The 19,148-nt window shown below is 42.3% G+C and overlaps 1 protein-coding gene across 3 annotated transcripts in view; it reads right to left on the bottom strand.

The window, feature by feature from the left end:
- The window catches only part of SORCS2 (sortilin related VPS10 domain containing receptor 2), a 536,859-nt gene extending 524,688 nt beyond the window's left edge, over positions 1-12,171 (bottom strand). For all 3 annotated transcript variants that reach the window (XM_036381659.2, XM_036381658.2, XM_036381660.2), the window contains exon 1: positions 12,059-12,171. In XM_036381659.2, the coding sequence (XP_036237552.1) occupies positions 12,059-12,088 (30 nt within the window). In that variant the 5' untranslated portion in view covers positions 12,089-12,171. The remainder of the gene's footprint in view (positions 1-12,058) is intronic.
- Positions 12,172-19,148: the final 6,977 nt, after the last annotated feature.

Raw genomic sequence — 19,148 nt, 5'->3', positions numbered from 1 at the left:
TTGGGGCATTAGGTGAAATATAACACTCCTGGGCCAGTTTCAAGTAAGATGATGTATTTTGGGGACAGTTGTTTTTTAAATATCTGCTATTGCTATGCTCAAGAGCTACAGGTCCTGCCATGAACACAAGATTTCCTTAAGCAATGCCATGGAGTGTGTCCAATTCTACACACAACATGTGACCAAGTGTGAACATCTACTTTCATGGGAATGACAACTCCCAAACTGATGGCATGTCAGTGTCATAACTAACCATGGCTTTCAAGATCTTCTTTTTCAGATGGAATGGGGAAGGTGATGCTATTCAAGCCCTCAAGGGTGAGAAAGGTGATTTAATACTGAGAAGGAAATGAAGGGAGACTAACAAAGGAGACACACAGAGACAAAGGAAGGAGGAATGAGACATACAAAGAAAAGCAGACGAGGAAGTAACAGAAACAATGGACAGCTGCAGAACTTGCCTGAAGGGGAGCAAAGTTTCTGACTCACTGATAGTGACTGTGACAATCAGGTTCACTTAATAAATACAAGTCTGTTTAGTGGCTACAAAACATAAAAGCTTGCCTATTTTGTGCAAACCATCCACATACAACAGACTGTGGATCAAAGACTATGGACTCTTTATATTATTCCCTGGCACAGAGTGTATGACTAAATGTGAATTTCAGTGCTCTCATCTCAATGGGCTCAACTTCTGAGCTATGGACCCCTGTGAAACATCACACTGGGCTGAGCTCTGCTCCCTCAGGGAAGCCTTGATGTACTTCACAAAGTACAGCAATGCAATAACCAGACTTGCTGGCAGTTTCTGCAAACGAGATAAAAATTACATCCTTCTGTAGCTTTACATTCCCATCTTTAGGAACAGTCTCTTCACAGTCAGGAACATGAGAGCCAAGATGCAATCCCTGCCAATAGATGGACATTGATTCAAACAGGAAGTAGAGGCACTTCTTTTCATGCAGCTCCAGTGTTCATAAAGCATCTCTTGCCTCAGAAACACACACAAAAGCACCCTGAACATTTCTGTGTGCTTGCAGACTGATCAAACTAAACCAAGTCCACCCACTGATGAAGAAACTTGTCTTTTATTCAATTCTTATGTTGTAGCAGTTCATGTCAGTTTAAGAAGTGCCTTTCTGCAGTTAACTAAACCACAAAAAAACCAATTTATATTGATAATTTACCAGCTAACAACTCAGTTCTCACATGGATTATATATGGTTGTCTGATATCAGTCATCTCCCTATCAAGGATTTTTAAATCAAGGAATGGAACAGAGGGCACAACGTGCTTATATAATAAATTTTAAAAATTCTCTCTTAGGGTTTTCCAGGAGCAATGAGATTATTAAAAGGCTCAAAGCCTTCTAAATAAAGCCCACTTTATAAAAAACCATCTGGTTTAAAGCAGTTGGAAGAGGAGGAAGAAAGGAAGGAAGGAAAAGAAGATCTTGTTAGTAGCCCTCAGTGCTCTGCCCAGTAGCCCTTGAGAGAGGCTGCAGGAAGATGAACATGTGTATTTCATTATGAACTGAAAACATGTTCACTGAGCTACAATTTTTAAGCAAAGGTGCCTGATTCAGCCTACATGCAGGGAATGTGTTCCTTCTGCATCTTACTTCACAGAAGCTGACAGGAACCAACAAGTTAATCAGTGAATCAGAAAGTGGGTTTCACAGAGCTACAAAAATGCCGTGCAGCTGACATGCAACACATTTCTTTGCTTCTCTTCTTTAAAGTGGTTTTAGACAGTGTTAAATAATAGTATCTGTGACCTGAGAGAAATTTAGTACATTGATAGTGGGCTGCTTGCTCAAAGAACATGGACACTTTTGTTCTATCCACACATCCTCTTCCCTCTTGCATGTGGTCAGCAGCACCTTGGTGGATGGCACATACAAGAGAGGAAAGAAGAAACTCTGGATTCTTTCATATGTGTTTTGCCTATCAGGCTGGGAAACTACAAAAAGAAGAGGATCAGATCTCAGCTGACACCACCAGTACTGGCCTCCCTCACCCAGGGAGAAAGAAAGGCTCAGAACCACTAATAGTAACAGCTTCCCAATTTTCTACCCCAAGCACCAATACAGTTCAGAGCAACCAGAGAGTTCACTGTCAGTCCCCTGTAATCTGTCACTGGTGCTCAGGACATAGCTCTCAGCATAAATGTTTTGCATACTTTCTGTTCAGCTTGTGCTTCTCACTCAGGGCAAAGAACATGTTTCAAGACTGCTCTCAAGGCAGATGAGCCCTTTCCACATACTAGCCATTTTGTGGTTGGGTAACAGGCAGGGAAACACAGGAAACCACTGATTAAGAGCCAAATAAATTAGCAAAATAAGAAATGGCCTTTTACATCAAAAGCTGCAACTTTGATGAAGTTCTACAGCCTATGAGGAGGCATCTGTATTGGGGAGAAGAAAGCTTTTTCTATGCTCTAAGCTCATAAAATACAGGAGTACTGAAGATTCCAAAGCCCTATGCCCAGCAATTCAATGAGTGCATGTTACAAGAGTGAAATGAGAGGCCAGAAGGAGTGAAGTTCAGTTAGCACACGTGCAGAACAGTGTAAGGCAGCCACATCTAATGTGAACCCTCAGTACTCTCAACAGGGCCCCACAAAGTGCTCAGAAAGAGCACAGAGGGATCCCTCCCAAAAGCAGCTGGGAACTTACAAATAGAAATTTACTGATTCCATCCTGCCATGGAGTAGGATACAGGGGTTTCTTTAGTTAAGAATCACCCAGATTAGACCCTGTAAGTAGAAACACACAAATGCATAGCAGATCCTGATAATCTGATTTTGACTTCCTTTTCCACTGGGAAAATGGCTGCAGGTTTGAGGTGAGGTGGGCACAAGAGCATCAGTCTTTCTATGACATCCAACTGCTCTAGCATCACCAGCCAGGTCTGTGGGAATCTCCAGGCATTTGCTGCCGCAAATCTCCCCAGAATTCACCTCATGAGCTCTGTATCAGGCTGACTGTTAGAGCACTGCATATGTGCATGACATCCATTTGGATCCCCATTGACTGGTGGTGGTAACTGAAGTAAAAATCTCTGCACCAAGAAAGAAATCCACTAATCCACCTGCTCCTGGCCCATGCTGCTTTTGTTTGGTTTATTTCTGGTTTTCTATCTCATCCATGGAGCCCTTCAAAAGCCATGCATAAACAGAGCTGCCCATACACAAGGGGCTCACCAGTTCCCTCAGGGTTATACTCTTATCTCTACCTATGTTAACACCGGTGCCTCCTTGAGCTGAACACCCAAAACAATTGCTGGGAGCATAAAACAAGAGCTGAGAGAAGTGTATTCTGCTCTCCATAAATGGCAAGACTTAATGAGTGCTGCTGCAGATTTAGATGTGTCAGACTTTACAAACAAATCCTCTAAAAAGACCAAGTTACAAAGTATCTTTCTGCTAGCAAACACAGGAAAAATACCTTATTGTACCCCTGGAGGATTTTAGGGCAACCTACTACCACTGATACAATTGTGTTTTCAATGAAGAAACAACAATTTCTTCAGAATCAGTCGCATTTACCACTGTGAAACAGTGCTGAAAGCTCAAAGAGTGATTCCAACATCCTCCTCTCAGCCTCCAGCTCCATTCCCTTGGGCACCTGTCTTGCAGTGACAATTGTTGGTGGAGGAAAGCATGGGAATGCATTAATCATAAACAGGCTCTTCTTCACCACCTGAGAAAAGCAGCATTTCTCCACCATAGCTCAGTTAGGGAGGCCAAGCTGCACATTGGTAAAATTTACAGGTGCAACACCTCGATTCTCAATCATCATCATCATCATCATTATTTATTTGTGTTACACAGCACATAAATGTTACCAACTCAGAGCAGAACCCCAGGACACATCTTGCTCACACACATGCAGGGGGAAGATTGCTCTTCCCCTGGGCACTTGCAGTCCAGGGACCAGACCACAGACAGTTACTGTGATTAAAAAAAAGTGTTTTCACAGAGTGACAGAATGTAGCTTGCCATCTGCTAAAACTTACCACACTGGGCAGTAAACATGGGCCTACTGCTCTACAGGAGTAAGGACACATCACAGGGGTTGGTGCTCCCAAGTACAATGCTGCAACACTCATGCAGCTTTACTGCACCTCCAGTGACAAAGAAACAAAGTTCATAAAGTGAATGAGGAAAAAAAAAAACATCTACTTTATCTACTAGAATAAATTTTTACTAATGTTACTGCACAGAAACCACAAAATCCAGCTTTTTTTGCTAATGAACAAATTAAGTTTCTATGACTTCCCTTAAAAAAGAAAAAAAAACCAACTATTTGCTGTTCTGTGATTTTCTTTTTAGGAAAACAGATAATCATAATGATAATTAGAAGGATGCCAGAAATTACCAATAATCTCTGTGTGCAAGTACATTTCTAAAAATGTGCCAGTCAGACACACAATAGGTACTATTATATCTAGGTACTGTCCTATCCAGATGGTGCAATTAAAGAGCTAGAAAAAGTGAGCTACAAAAGAAAACTTAAAAGGCAAAAAAAATATTATTCAGAGAAATAATTATTAGTTTACAAGAGAAGAAAAAGTACAAACACTGAGAAAGAAACATAGTTGTTTGATTAAACTGCTAAACAAAGGCAGAAAAATCATATTAAATACAGGTTAAGTTTCACTGATACTGTTTTTAGTCACATAATCTTAAGCTGTTCTATGATCTTGAAGTGCCAGAGTCTAGGCATTTAAATTAAACTGGACTACACATTAAAAGGAGTCCTGATCAAAACAAACATCAGAACAAGCAGACAAGTTTGCATGACTTGTGAGAATCTTTTCTTCTCTAATTCCTGGGCTGTACTGTCAAAGGAACAAAGAAATCACAGATGTGATAGTCCTGCCTCTTTTAGGTGATAACCATTACTTTAATATCAAAGTGCAAAGCTAATTTTTAGGCAAAAGCCATCCCAAGAGATGGAGAAGTAACATTATTCTCACCTTGCAGGTGAGAAACTGCAAAATCACCCATGAAAGGCAAGTGGTATTTCAGAAGATACTGGTGAAGTAACTGGCAAAAGTTCTTTGGCACTACTGTTCAGCTTCTTCAATTTAATCCAACAGCTGTTGGAACCTCATGCTCTGTCTCTGGCCAAGCCTTAAATTTCCCCCAGGCATCAGCTGCACCTCAATTCTTGCTTAGAGCTCACAGAAGTGGTGACAGGGCTGTGCAGAGCATCACCAGCTCTGCCAGGGCTCTCAGTCCTGCAAGGCAGCAGCACCTCAGCGTCTCTGCTCTTCCCACAACAGCCTCACCCAGGGCTGATGATCCCCAGCAGAATTCATAAGCCCAGCACTTCTCAACTCATCACACTAAAGTCAGCAAGTCCAGCAGATGTACGCAGCTTTCTCAGGCATGTCTGTCAACATTGTCAGGGATCAATCCAGAGACCTTCCCCATCTCCTTCCCACTGCAGAAGTCCAAGCTTAGACTTAATGGCTGAAACACAGAATCAAAGAATGGTTTGGTTTGGAAGGGACCATAAAGTTCATCTAGTTTCAGCCCCCCTGCCATAGGCAGGAAACCTTCCCCTAGACCAGGTATCTCAAAGCCCCATCCATCCAGGCCTTGGACAGCTCCAGGAATGGGGCACCCACAGCTTCTCCAGGCAACTTTTCCCAGTGTCTCACACCCTTGCAGTGGAGAATTTTCTCCTTCCTAAAGAAGTAAAGCACAGCAAAGGATCCCACACGTTATTTCTTTAGAAGTGGTTTTGTCATTGGTGATTTGTTAGAGTTTGAAATTATTATTATTGGAACAGGGGGTTGGGATGGGAATGTTTGGTAAGGAATGTGAGACTTTGAGAATAAAAATTCTGAAGATGTTGCAGGTTATCAAGTTTCATTCTGAGCTACAGCAAGAAGTCAAATACTGCAGAATAGTTTCAACCTATACTTTCTGCTTTTGCATAAATGAAGTTGAGTTTTCAGAACAACAGAAGGATCCCACCTGATTGTACTGCCCATTCTCTCTCCTTTATGTGAACAACCTTTGGTCTTAACTGACACAAACATAAAACATTATATTTGGACAGGCAAAAGACTTGGCATAAAAGCTTCTGCAACCTGGGCAGTTTCATGTTTTAAATTCATAAGGTGGTCCATACCTTACAGAGCTTTCCATTTTAGCAGAACAATTACTGTTTTTATGAAAAGCTCATAATTTCCCCCTTCCATTCTTTAAAAAAGGATCTTCTACTCTATTGAATTTTAATAAAGTCCAAAGAGATGTCCTCAATTCTTTCTCCAAAGATGTATATCAGTAGATTTCTAAGACCATCAGCTTGGGAAGAATGGATTATGTTCCCACAGGGATATGTGAACTGCTATCCCCAGCCTAAACCCATCCCTTATGATTGTTTTGTTTATCATGCACGTGTAATGCATCAGCAGTATCAGAGGGAGGATTTCAATCTGGTCTCTCTCTAGAGTGTACATTGCCAAATTTCCCTCTTAGATTTAAACTGAGCCTGTCCCAGTGTCAGCACAGTAGTTTTGCTATAATAGTTTGTTCCTAAGCAAGTCAGGTAATGCCAGTCAAACCAGCAAACCAGGTAAAACCAGGTATGGCTGCAGGTTCATGGAGGAGGACTTGGAAGCATGTTTGAAATACACATTTACTAATTAAATTTTATATCAATTTTAAGTGTCTGCTTAGGGGATGAGAAGAGGTGCTATCTCTCCTTTAGCAGCTGGAATTTACTGAAGTGTGGATAGAGCTCAGCAGGCAGCAATATGACTTACAGCCAGATGTAAGGCTGGTAGAGAGGGAAAACAGAGGCTGGTAGAAGCAAATAGATGAAGTAAGCCAGAAACTTTATACCAATAAAAAAGAAAAAGGAAAAAGAAATTTTAAACTCCTGAGTTACTTCAATCAGATTAAAATCATTCTGCTTTCCATGTGGGATTCTGCTGTTCCATTCAAATATGATTATTGGGTTTGGTTTCTGTTTGTTTTTATAATCACACTCTCATCTCAAGGAATTTTAAGAAAAACCTTCCCTATGGGAAATCTACTTTTCACTTTGCAATATATCTGCCATTTATCAAAGGTCTGAGCTGTCAGGATTTTTGACCTCATGCTCCCTTTAGTTTCATAAAATGTAGTCTGACTACTCTGCAGAAACACCACCCAAACCTTACCAGAAATGGACTTTAGCCCATGTTTGCACAGATAACTACATTTACCATTACAGGTACTGCAACAGTAGTGTTGAACTCAATGCTTTTTATAGTTTTCCTCACAACTGATGGCAACCGAACAAAACAGAAACCAATTAAATAAAACATCTGCCAGAAGAATACATGTAGTCATCACTAGCCTCTACAAACCATAATGGTGAAACTGTATCAAAAAGAGAAAGTTTCTAAATTGAACAAAGTATCTGTATATCAAGTATAAACAAGTCTGTATCTGCTAAAGTTTTTGTGCGTAGCAGTATCTGTAGACATGCAATAAATCTTTCTTTTTGGTAAGCCGCTGCTTTTAGGACTCAAAAAATGTATGTGCATATTTATATTTATTTTCCAAAACAAACATGTTTATGGGGGATCATGACCTCAAGTTACTGCACAAATAAGCACCTGCATGGACTTAATATTTTGACAACAAACAAAAAAATTAAATACTGGCACCATGAAACTGCAGACTTAGAAGAAGCTGGCCAAAGTCCTGCTCACACTACTTTAGCAGTCTGCACACAGCACAAAGAGCAGCCCCTGAATCAAAATCAATTGTGAATACAAGTCTCATTCTCCCCCTATTTCTGCTTTGGCTTTGATTTTTATTTTTTTTTTAAATTGGCTAGTATGAATGCAGAACGGGAATTCTTCAGGAGGGTCAAAAAGAATATAGTTTTGCAAACAAAGTTGCTTATCTAGCACCAAAAAAAAGAGCTCCTGGGATGACTAAGGTCTCTTCAAAGGAAAAGTAGGATTTTTAAAAGCTGTCATGAATTGAGTATTTTTCCCCCAAATCAGAAAAGCTTGCATATTTTTAGTAAATCTGGGCACATGCATATTTAGCTTAACACACCAAGGGCTATTCTTTTAGCATGCCACCTGTATATATTCCAATTCTCAGTGTTATTTATCATTACATGGATGGCAATTACTCGCCCTTCCCACAGTAAATGAGTGTTGCACCACGCACCTGCCATGTCTTCAGTTTATGATATTTTAAGACTGGCAGGAAAATTAGTTCCACTTGCATGAGCCTTTGTCTGAAAGTAAGACCACACAACAGCTTTCTGTGGGCAGAGGGGACAGAGAGCAGAAATACTAATTGCAGGAATTCACTAACCAGATACATTCTTGCTGTGACAAGTACAGGCTTTGCAAGACCTACATCACCAGTGATGGTTTTGGCCATACATCCCACTGCAAAGAAAGGCTGGGGACGTGCTTCTTGTTCATAGGATTTGTAAATAATTATTAGACTACAAAAGAAAGTAATGAGGACGCAAAGCCAGAAGCAATTTGCCTATCTCCCAGTACAGCTCTCTCTTGACAAAACAAGGAATTGTACCCTGATCTTCCCAGTGATTCAAGCCCACTTCACAATCCATGCAACCACATCCTCTGCTTTGCCATCAAAGCCACCATTTCTCTAACTCACCAAACTAACAGCATTACAAGAGGATAATAAGTCAATATCAGACTTCTACAGTACAGAGAAGAGGGAAGAGAGAGGATCAATTTAATTTATAGCCACCCTAGCTTATCTCACGACATCTCATGCAACCAAAAATCTTACAGCCCTACAACTGCAGCACAGGATGATTTACACAATGGAAATTATTTTTTTAAAACTCCATCTGCACATCAACCTAACCTCTGCCCATCTCACATTTATGTATTTGCCCTTGATCCACACACAAGTACTCCATGGCAGCACTTTCAATGAGCTGTTCATGCAGGTGAACATCCCTGAGGGATGCAGCTGCCCCCTCTGCTTTTATAGTTATTTATCTCTTCATCATGGAGCTCAAAGGAATAATCCTATTGCATATTTCTTCTTCATTTATTTTACTAGGTGATGTGTTTAAGAGGATATGTGATCATCTGGAGCTCATCACTGTCAAATTTTCAGCCACAGCTGTAAAGGGTAAAGAAACCAGTTTAGCTCCTTGGTTTACAAAGTGCTGAGTACCTCCAATGAGGTGCCAAATGTGTGTGGTGACACTTTCAGATTGCTGAGTGCCTCCTGAGGTTAGCAGGGCCTGATCCAAAACCCCACTGCAGGAATGACAACCCTTTCCTTGGCTGCAATGTTCCTGGGACAGAACAGAGCTTTGAGACTCAAGCCTGTGCTTCCAAGACAAGGAAAAACTTGCCACAGATTTAAGAACATAGAATAAGGTGGCAGGTTTGAGAAGCACTGGATCATCGTGTTCCTACCTGCAAACAACCCAGAGTAATATAAATAAATTCATACATATCTACTCAAAGAAATAGACATTCAAAACTTCTTTAAATATGTTTGGGATCAGGTGCTTATTTTCAATTGTTTGAATATAACATACAGACATGCAGCAAAATTCTCTCCAATCCTCTGGAGGCCATCCTGTTTCCTCTGAGCTTAATGTATTTCTTCCACTCCTTAAAAAATAATAATAAAGAAAAAAATTATCTATGAACTCTCTTTACAAATCATTTTTCTCTGGAAACCTTTGTTAAAATCAGCCCTTCTTCTGCAAGCATGCAATAAAACAAAGCTAACTAACATGAAAAGAAGCTGAAAAAATGCTGACAGTCATATTGTAAAACATCCAGTGCAAAGACTGGCTGCTTTCATTTGGGTTAAGGCAGCAAAGTCCCTCATTAACAGGTCACTTGTTCAAATACTATCTTGCTTGACAGTAATCAGCTGATGGCAGGCAGAGTAAGCACCATACTTTGTGAGGAACTTTGCAAAAGTATTTTTATTGAATGTATAAATAATGTACAGAACGTTTGCAGGCATTTGTGATGTGTCCTTCTGCAATATTGAATTAGTAGATAGTAACTAAGCAAACAAAAAAAGAGCTAAGTTGCAGCAAAGACTGTAACCACTTTCATTTCTTTTGACAGTTGCCATTTATCTTTGCTTTTGAAGAGACTATGTGGTAGTATTCTAGTAAGGGAGCTGTAGCATACTGTGAAAAAATAATAACATTTTAGCAATACAAGCCCTCACTGCAGCATCTGTTATTAAATCTTTGCAGAGAGGCGAGGCGAGACCGCTAGTCATAACTGTGGATTAGCAAGGTTCTACTATATTCATTTTAGAGTGCAGAATGCTTTGCATGAAAGCTGTTACTTGCCTTCTATGTCAAAAAATGAACTTATGCCAACTTTTTAATACTGAATTCTTCAAGGAAGCTGTCCTAACAGCCTGCAAGCACTGTCCACAAAAAATAGCAGCCGTCTAATAGCAGAGAAATGGAGGAAGGACAGAATCAGAATAGCTGATGCTGCTGATTTGCAACAGTTTCTTTTCACAGAAAATGACCATCATCTTACACTTCCTTCCTGAGCAAACCAAAAACTGCCTTTGAAAGTGTCAAGCTTTATGATGCTGACTTCAACTCTGACACCCGATTATACAAGAGCATTAACATAAGCGCTCAGCATGCTCCAGGGAATCACTGCATCCTCATCAGTGGAGCCTTAGCAGCTCCACATCCTGGCTGACTCCCTAGCAAAACAGGCAAAAACCCGGGACTTCAGGTCCTAGAGAAAGGATGATAATTCACATACTTATGGGAAGTATAACACACACACTCTGAACTGAGCCAAGTTTAAGTAAACTTTATACTAAATTCACAAAGTTCAAGCAGAGTCAGAGCTTAGCTGAATGTAGTTAAAACGCTCAGGAGTTTTCCAGAAACACGAAAATCCTCCAGGAGAAAGTTCATCTTAAGCTTTCATAACGATATTTTCCTGACTATGAAGTTACACAGACAGTGCAAGGTGCTATGTAATATTTACCCATGACGCCCACTGTTATGATATAACGTTTCAGCGAAGAATAAATTAGAAGCAGCAAATCCCTGAAACCACCCGTGCGAATACACAACCATTAATGGATTAATACATAAAGAATTGAAGACTAGCTGAAACTGAAAATTAGTTTAAAGAATCTTAGTGGCACCCACCTTTATTGTTTGTCTTTAAAGCAGACAAACAATAAAGGCAAGACACATTGCTTTAACCGTGAAAAGTTGTGAACACTGATGCTCTAATGCAGTATCACTGGTCCCAGCGCAAGGTTTTTATGCACCGATGTGGCTGTAAAAGCCCCCTCGGAGAGCGGCTGCTATTCCGGACCTTTGCGGGACGCACCTGCGGCGCCGTCCTGCTCTCTCACTCCTGCTGCTCACATCACCTCAAGCCCAGAGCTACGTTTTATTTCATTTCCCGTTTGTTTCGGGTTTTTCTTTCCCCGGCGCTTGAGGAGGCAGAGCGCGGCGTGGGGGAGATTACATGGGGATAACTGAATCGCGGTGAATCGATTAAACCTCGACAATTTAATCTGGGACTTCTTGCGGAGCTTGGAGGAGATAATCCCCGCACCGCAGTTCGTCCGTGCCTCTCCTTTACCCGGATACCCTGGCACAGACCCGGGGGCACGCCGGCCGCACACGGACACCGCCTCGCCGGTCCGGAGCTAAGCCGCCCTCCTCCTCCTCCTCCTCCTCCTGCTCCTGCTCCTCCTCGCAGCGCGGCGCACACCGCGCACCCGGCGCCTCTGCAAGATGCGCGCTCGCAAACTTTCCAAACTTTCTGGGGAAGTGGCGAGGGGTTCGCGGGGTCGGCCCGACCACGGCGGCGCTTCGCCTCCCGGCGGCACCTCACCGTCCGCAGCGCCCCGAGCGCTGCCCGCGGGGACTCCCCCGCCCCGGGCCGGCCAGCGGGAGGCGGGAGCAGCGCGCTCCGGCCGCACCGAGCGCAGGTTGCTCTCCGCAAGTTGGAAGAGCAAAGCAACGGCAAGGGCAGGGACCCCAAAGCCCGCCCGCGTTGCCCCTCGTACTCACGCTGCTGTTCTCGCCCGTCCAGTGCACCATCGCCTGGTTGTGAGACGCGTCCCCTTTCAGCACGAAGGAGGTGCTGATGAGGGAGACCTGCTCCCGGCCGGCCGCCAAGGATGCTCTCCTGGAGCGGCTGCTCCCCGCCGCCGCCCCGCCGCTCCACCGCGGCTCCGGCGGGCTGCGCGCCCCGCGGGTCAGGGCTACGGGGCGCGGGCGGCCGCAGGGCTCCGCGCAGCGCGGGGCGGCGGCGGCGCCCAGCACCGGCAGCAGCAGCAGCAGCAGCAGCGGCGGCGGTGGCAGCCGGGCAGCCCCGCGCGGAGCGGCAGCGGCGGACACGCGTGGCCCGCCGTGCGCCATGGTGGCTCTCCGGCGTGGTAGTGACAGGCGGGGAGGTGGCGGGGAGGGAGGGAGACACCGCGGCGGAGGGCGGGGGCGGGGGAGGGCTGTAACTGGAGCGGGGCTCAGCGGCAGCGCCGTGCGCGGGGCTGCGCGCCCAGCCGGGGCGGCGCCGCCATCTGCTGGTCCGCGCCGAAACGCCGGGCGGGCGCCGGCGCTCACGGACACGGGCACTCGCGGCCCGCGGGAGCCGCGGCGGGGACAGCTCTCCCCCGCCACTTGTGAACTTTCACCGAAAGCTCCAGGGAGACGCTTCCCAGAGCGCCCCAGCAAGATTCGCGCAGACGCTCGGCGCGGGTGCGCTGCAGCCCGAGGGGCGCGGAGGGCGAGCACCCACCGCTGCCTCTCTGGACACGAGGGACGGCCTTGGCTTGGCCGTCCGTCCCAGGAGGCCGCAGTGAACGGTCAGAAGAGGTCTGTGTCAGAAGCTGAGAGCTGAGGAGCAAATGAAGCCCGTGCAAAAATACGATTTCTGTCATTAAGACAAGCGCTTCCGTGGGGAAAAGGATCTGTTCATTCTTCTGCCCTTCAGCTCATAGGTGGCACCAGGTTCATCACCTGCATCGTCAGAGCCAATTGCTAATCCGGTGTTGCCCACTGTGGGGACATGAGCCTTGTAATTTGGGATTGATCCATGGCAGCCCCAAGAAAGGCTCTCTGGGCATGGGTACAGCCAGGAGGGACCATGACTGGACCTGTGCAGGGTGGCATCACTCAACCGACAGGTGAAGTGGTGGAAGAAGATTCGGCCACCACAGTTTGAGTGCTCTTGCTGCTTCACTGCAGTGTGCTGTGTAACTATGAATAAACTGGGACTTTGCCTCACATGCTGTGAAGAGGGCACAAATTAGAAACCCAGAATAACTGAGGTTGGCAGGGACCTCTGGAAAAGTCCTGGTGCAACCTGCTGCTCAGTTGAGGGCCAGCTCTGAAGCTCAATCTAACTTCATGGTAAGATAAGGATACTCAGGCCTAAATGTAAGAAAACAAGTTTGAAAGACCGTTGACAAAAGTAATGACTCCAGGTATAGGCACCCAACAAAGGAGATCTGGGCTGGTTAAACCCAAGGTGAGTAAAGTTAATAAACCAGCTTTAGCTGTAATCTGCCTTTACCCTAATGGCCTAGAAAATTAGGATTACAAAGGCTTTTCTAGGAAGATTAATAGAAAAAATAGTATCCACTGGTTTAACTGTACCATTTACAGGCCTGTGATGACTACCACAGTGACCTACAGTGACCTGGTTATACCAAATTCATGTAAAAACTACTTTCAGCAAGCTATATGACTATGTATTAGCTGCACACCTTCAATGCTAGGAGACCTGTGGTAATCTGCCCTGTTATTACTGTAATAGCTCAAACCAGAAGGCACGTTCAAATTCAGGATAACTCTCCATTTCAAAAGAAATGCAGAATAAAAGTTAAAACAGTAATTTTTTTTTAAATCACATGTGCTTTTTCTGCAGCTCCCAATAAAATCCTCTTTCAGAGTTCCAAGCACAGCCCCACAATCTCAAAACAACCTCTGTGCAGCCTTCCCCCTTGTTCCTCCAGCACAGTGTCTGAACCAAAAGAAGATACTGCTCCTTATCTAGGAGTCTCCAGATGCCAGTTGTGGATATTCTGTTCCAAACACCCTGTCAACGGAGCCTAGGCAGCACCACATGACCCAGGTCACCAGTAGCTGCCTCTGAAGGGGACTTCTGAAGTGCCATGGATTAAATTCATTTATGAAGTACATTTTGTGTAAAGAGAAAGTTAATTTTTGGTCTCAGATCTTGATTCTGGAGACAATATCAAAAGCTCAGAAGGCCTAGGAGAAGCTATAGGGAGCTAAGGAAGGTGAAACAGGAGTGTGAGACAAGACTGACTTTGCATCCATTTAGTTTTCTCACAGCATCTTATCCCTCTGAAACACTACCCTTGTAAAGCAAAAACCACTGGGTTTAAGTGAGCAGAAAGTTAATTTTCCAGACAAAACCCTCCTGACTCTTGTAAACTGGTCTCAAGGACAGCTGTGGTCCAACACTTGTTTGAATCACTGCTGTTGGGCATGTTCTTTAGGGACACACAAGTTGAGCAGTGATTCAACAGTTCATAGAAGACACACCAGCAGAAAGTGATTCCTGTTGGAATAACAGTTCCACTCTGAGTGAGTCACCTTCCATCTTTTGGACCTCTGCACAAAGAGGAACAAGAGAAAAATGCAATGCAGAATTATTAAGGAAACATTGACCAACCACAACTGTATCAACCAACATGAAGGGGTCATTTCCCCATTATTAGGAATACAATAATTTTGATTCTTACATCATGCCCTGTCTCCTGTGTAACTGTGGATATTACCCACAGTTTGTAGAATAGCCTAAAAGTATTCAGAAGAGATGGAAGGGCCCAAGTCCCTACATGTTAAAACTGGCATGCAAAACCTAATCCTTCATCCGAATAAATGTGGCTGGACTTTGTCATGCTCATCCATTTTGCATTCACCACTGGGTTTGACAGGCTGGGCTCCTGAGAGCAGCAGCAAAGAGATGGTAACATCCACATTCCTAAAAGTCAAGCTCTCTGTATCTGTCAGCTACTGACACTTCCCATAATGAGACTAAAAAAGGAAAAGAAAATCAGGCAGTTGTTGCAGAACTAATGAAGCCTGGTTTCCTCTAGCCTTGCACCCTATGGTCAGCTGCAAGGTCTGCTTGAGTCTTTCCCCACTGTGAGAATATCTTTTCCATGATTTTCACAGGAACCTAGCAAACCCACTAATAAAGTTCTCCTTGTCTGCCCAATCACAAAACTTGGCATTTATTTTTGTGATCGCCCCCAGTTTGCCAATTTAGTTGAAATTGTCTTAAGGGTTCAGAAGACTCTGGCCAAGGTGGGTGGACAAATCCACAGCCCAATGAATCACTCACTGACAAAGACTAATCAAGCCTTTTATTCTTAGGAAAGTTAATTAAATATTTTACCTAAAGAATGCTAAAGCTGCGAGAAATGGATGCAATTCTTATATATAAATTGTGAGACTTGAATACATGGGGATGAATCACTCAACCCTCAACTATACTTGTCACTAATTGAATCCCTTAGTATCAGGCTTTTAAGAGGTCAAGGATTTAATGGAATCAAAAGTAACTTCTCCATTTTCCTTTCTTTAGAGATTATCATAACCAAGACAGATGTGTGGGCAACACAATGAAAATCTTTGCACCATCTCTTGTCTCTGGCACTTAGTGAAAGACTTTTGCCTGGCTTCTTAAATGGCTGTTGAAGCTGGGTTTATATCAACCAGATTAATACATACTTGCTAAATACTGCAATCTAATAAATATTTCATATGTAATATATCAGTAGTCCACAATAATAAAATGTATCTCTAGACAAGGGATGCTGTAGAAACAATACCTATATGGTATTATTTCACTGTGGTGCACACTTAATGACAGTAGAGTTTCAAAATACAAGTATGGAGCACATTGGATGAAAATGCTAAGATTTGCAAAACTGGAAAAGAAGCTTCATTATATAACTCCCATTAATGCATTCAAAGTCCTGTGGCTAAGTCAGCTGAGATAAAATGATGTCTTTATTTTGTCCAAAGTCAGATGACTGCATCACAGGTCAGAGGCCAATTGTCTTAGGTAGGTACTGTACAAACAGAGAAACAAAGGTTGATCCAGCTTCCATCCATGGGTTTGCTAGGTTCCTGTGAAAATCATGGAAAAGATATTCTCACAATGTTTGGTTATGCAAAGGACAATCAAAACAACACACTTCTAGTCCAAAGCATGACCAGAATATTTAATTACTTCTTATTCTGTTGTGACTATTCTAGGTGAAATGCAAACACAAGAGAAGTGCTGCTGATTTTTATGGGCTTGTTAGCATCAAGGTTGATAATAAAGGAAGGAAGCTAACTGACAGACTAGCAAATATAATTTTGTTTAGAAAGTCCAAGCAAGCTAAGCAATGTAAGAGACCAACTCTGATAAGTGAGGAGCTCTCCCAGTTTCAAATCTTGTTTAACTGGAACTTCTTAAGAGGTGCCAAAAGGATGGTTTAGATTTAGTCTAAGAATTCCTAAAACAAAGAAGCTTCCCTAAATGTCTGTAATTTTTTATGTCTCTTATAAACTCTGGCTCAGCAAATACACAGGGGCAGACAAAAAGATAAATTACTGAGTATCACAAACCTCTAAGCTCCTCTAGTCCCAAAATAGAAATGGCTCAAAAATCCAAGGCAAGTTTTGTCCTGTTAATGGCAGAATTATTAGTGCTATACTAATAACATTTACTTACATTTTTACTGACTGTCAGATTAGATTAAAAGGCTTCAATTAATCCACTTTATTTTTTACCACATCAATTTCTGATCAACCTTCAGCTACAGAAAGCTTCAAATTCTGCTCAGGCAGAAACCAATATGCAATACTAATACTCCTTTTGTTTGCAAATAAAAATATTGATAACAATTTGTTACATGTTTCACCCTCACAGCTGCCTTAGCTTTAATAAATCAAGATGACTGCAGATGCACAATATGGTAGAAAATCACAGAAGAATTACCCACTTAAGCATGCTCCTCATATATTGTTCTCCTCTTTTAAAGGTTGATTTAAATTAATGTATCAAGGTGCATTTAGGATGCCTGATTCTATTCATTAGATACATAACAATTTCCAGTTACATTGTGTTTATGTTGATCACATCACTAAAAGCACAAGGACCTGCAGGTTTTTTGACAAAATGCACATGCATGCAAGCAACTGAATCTCACACATTTATCAAAATGCCCAACTCCAAAACTCCTTATGATTCACTCTGACCATATCATTAGATAACAACTTAATAAACAGCAGAGTTTTACTACCTCGTTAGTCAATTAACAAAAACCAAATGCTTTATTCTTTGTTAAATGAAAATTATTATACATAATTCCATACTCTTATGCCAAACAGCAGAGCTTTTATTTAGCTATGCCTCTGAGGTTGCAAAATAATTTTATTTGTACACTGCAACTACCAAAAAAAAATCTTTCTATAGTCAACAAATCTAGGTGTCTTAACACTTTTCTCAGTAGTTGCTCCATTTGACAGAATAAAAAACAAAGCAGGTGTCAGGTTTTATTCTCATTAATTCATTGATGCATTGCTGTCAGCAGCCAGTCCAGATGCCCACAGAAGAAAGCTTAATTAATAGGTAGCATTCCTTGTCACAAAGAAAAAAAAAACTCTACTTCTGTGGGAAGTTGTGAAGTAAAAAAAAGTGAGTAACTGCCTTTGTTCTAAGAAGAACTGACTAAGCTACAAAGTACATGTTCAATTATGCTGTTCAAATTTGAACAATATAAAAGAGTGGATTTCAGTATAGTGTATTATCTGTGATTATTACAGAGAGCTCTCTCCAGGTATGGGTATACTAGCTGGCATGCACTTAGGAGAAAAAATTTGGAAGAGCTCTAAGTGATTTAAGGAAAACTTAAATAGCATCCAATTTTACCAGTCTCAAGTTAGCAAACAGCACGTGCACAGAAAAAACTGACACAACTACCCCTTGGCCAGTGGCCTGTAAGCAGGCAGTCACTGATTCAATGAAAGCAATTGAGCAGCTCAGCACTTTTACTAGTGAGTAGATAAATATACATTATAATTTTGTTTAGTTCTAGCTCATAAAATAAAAGAGAAAACAAGTCGTACAATCGCTGTCACTAAGAAAACAGGCTGACAATTAATACAAGCTGTCTTGATCTCCTTAGGTTTTATCTTCCATCAATCAAAAGAAAAAAACCCAGCTAACCTGTACATATTTGTTATGCCACAAAGTGGCTTAGTCTGAAACAGAAAATAAAAGGTGAAGTGTAATGTTGTGGTGGCTATTGTAAGATTATCTGTCTTCAACCTTCATAATTTCTCATCAACAATTAATGAGCAGACCTCTGAAAACATGGGAGCCATCTACACCTTAAGAGCTCAGAAGAGAACAAAACATTTTTGGTTTATGTGGCCAGCTAGACTATGGGAACTTGGTTTTCCCAGAACAGCTTTCACTTGTGTCTTTTCTGCCCTAAAATTTCATGAAGCTTATTTGGCAAAATATGGAAAGTTGAGAAATATTTGGGTATTTAGATAATCAAAATGTGATGTGAAGGATGTAATCCTCAGGTTTAGATTCATCTTCCTATTTGTCTATTAAGTTCCTTTTATTTCAAATATAATGTTAATGTCCTACCAACCACTTAAATTCTGATCTAATCTTAACAGTACTTTTATCAGTGTCATTTTATTAAACAGTTTGCTAATACAGCTGCATTTCTGAGAAAATGGTGTGAGAAAAATAAATATTAAGCTTACCTAAAACCAAACCATTCTAAATCAGTCTTAGTCTTTTCCAAAGTGTCCAGAGTTCCAGCTGGAAGATCTGGAGACATCATAAAGGCACCATTTTTCTAGGAGGAGATGTTCCCATCTGGTAGATGTTTAGTGGGAAGTCAGTATGACATGTTTACAGCTACCTCAGCTGTCCCCTTGAACTCTTCATGGAAAGAGCTTAGCAAGGAATGCAGATGTGAGTAGGCTCCAGTTAATGGTGAATATGTTTTGACCAGAGAGCAAATCCTTTCTACTGCAAGCATGCAAGCTTCAGTGGGTGTGGGACTGGGACACACCTAACACACCTAACTGTGTGGTCTTGTGTGCCTAT

Source organism: Molothrus ater, chromosome 4 (genome assembly GCF_012460135.2).
Source record: "Molothrus ater isolate BHLD 08-10-18 breed brown headed cowbird chromosome 4, BPBGC_Mater_1.1, whole genome shotgun sequence".
Taxonomy (NCBI): Eukaryota; Metazoa; Chordata; class Aves; order Passeriformes; family Icteridae; genus Molothrus; species Molothrus ater.
Note: the sequence above shows the minus strand (reverse complement) of the source record. Positions and strands in the feature narration are given on the sequence as shown.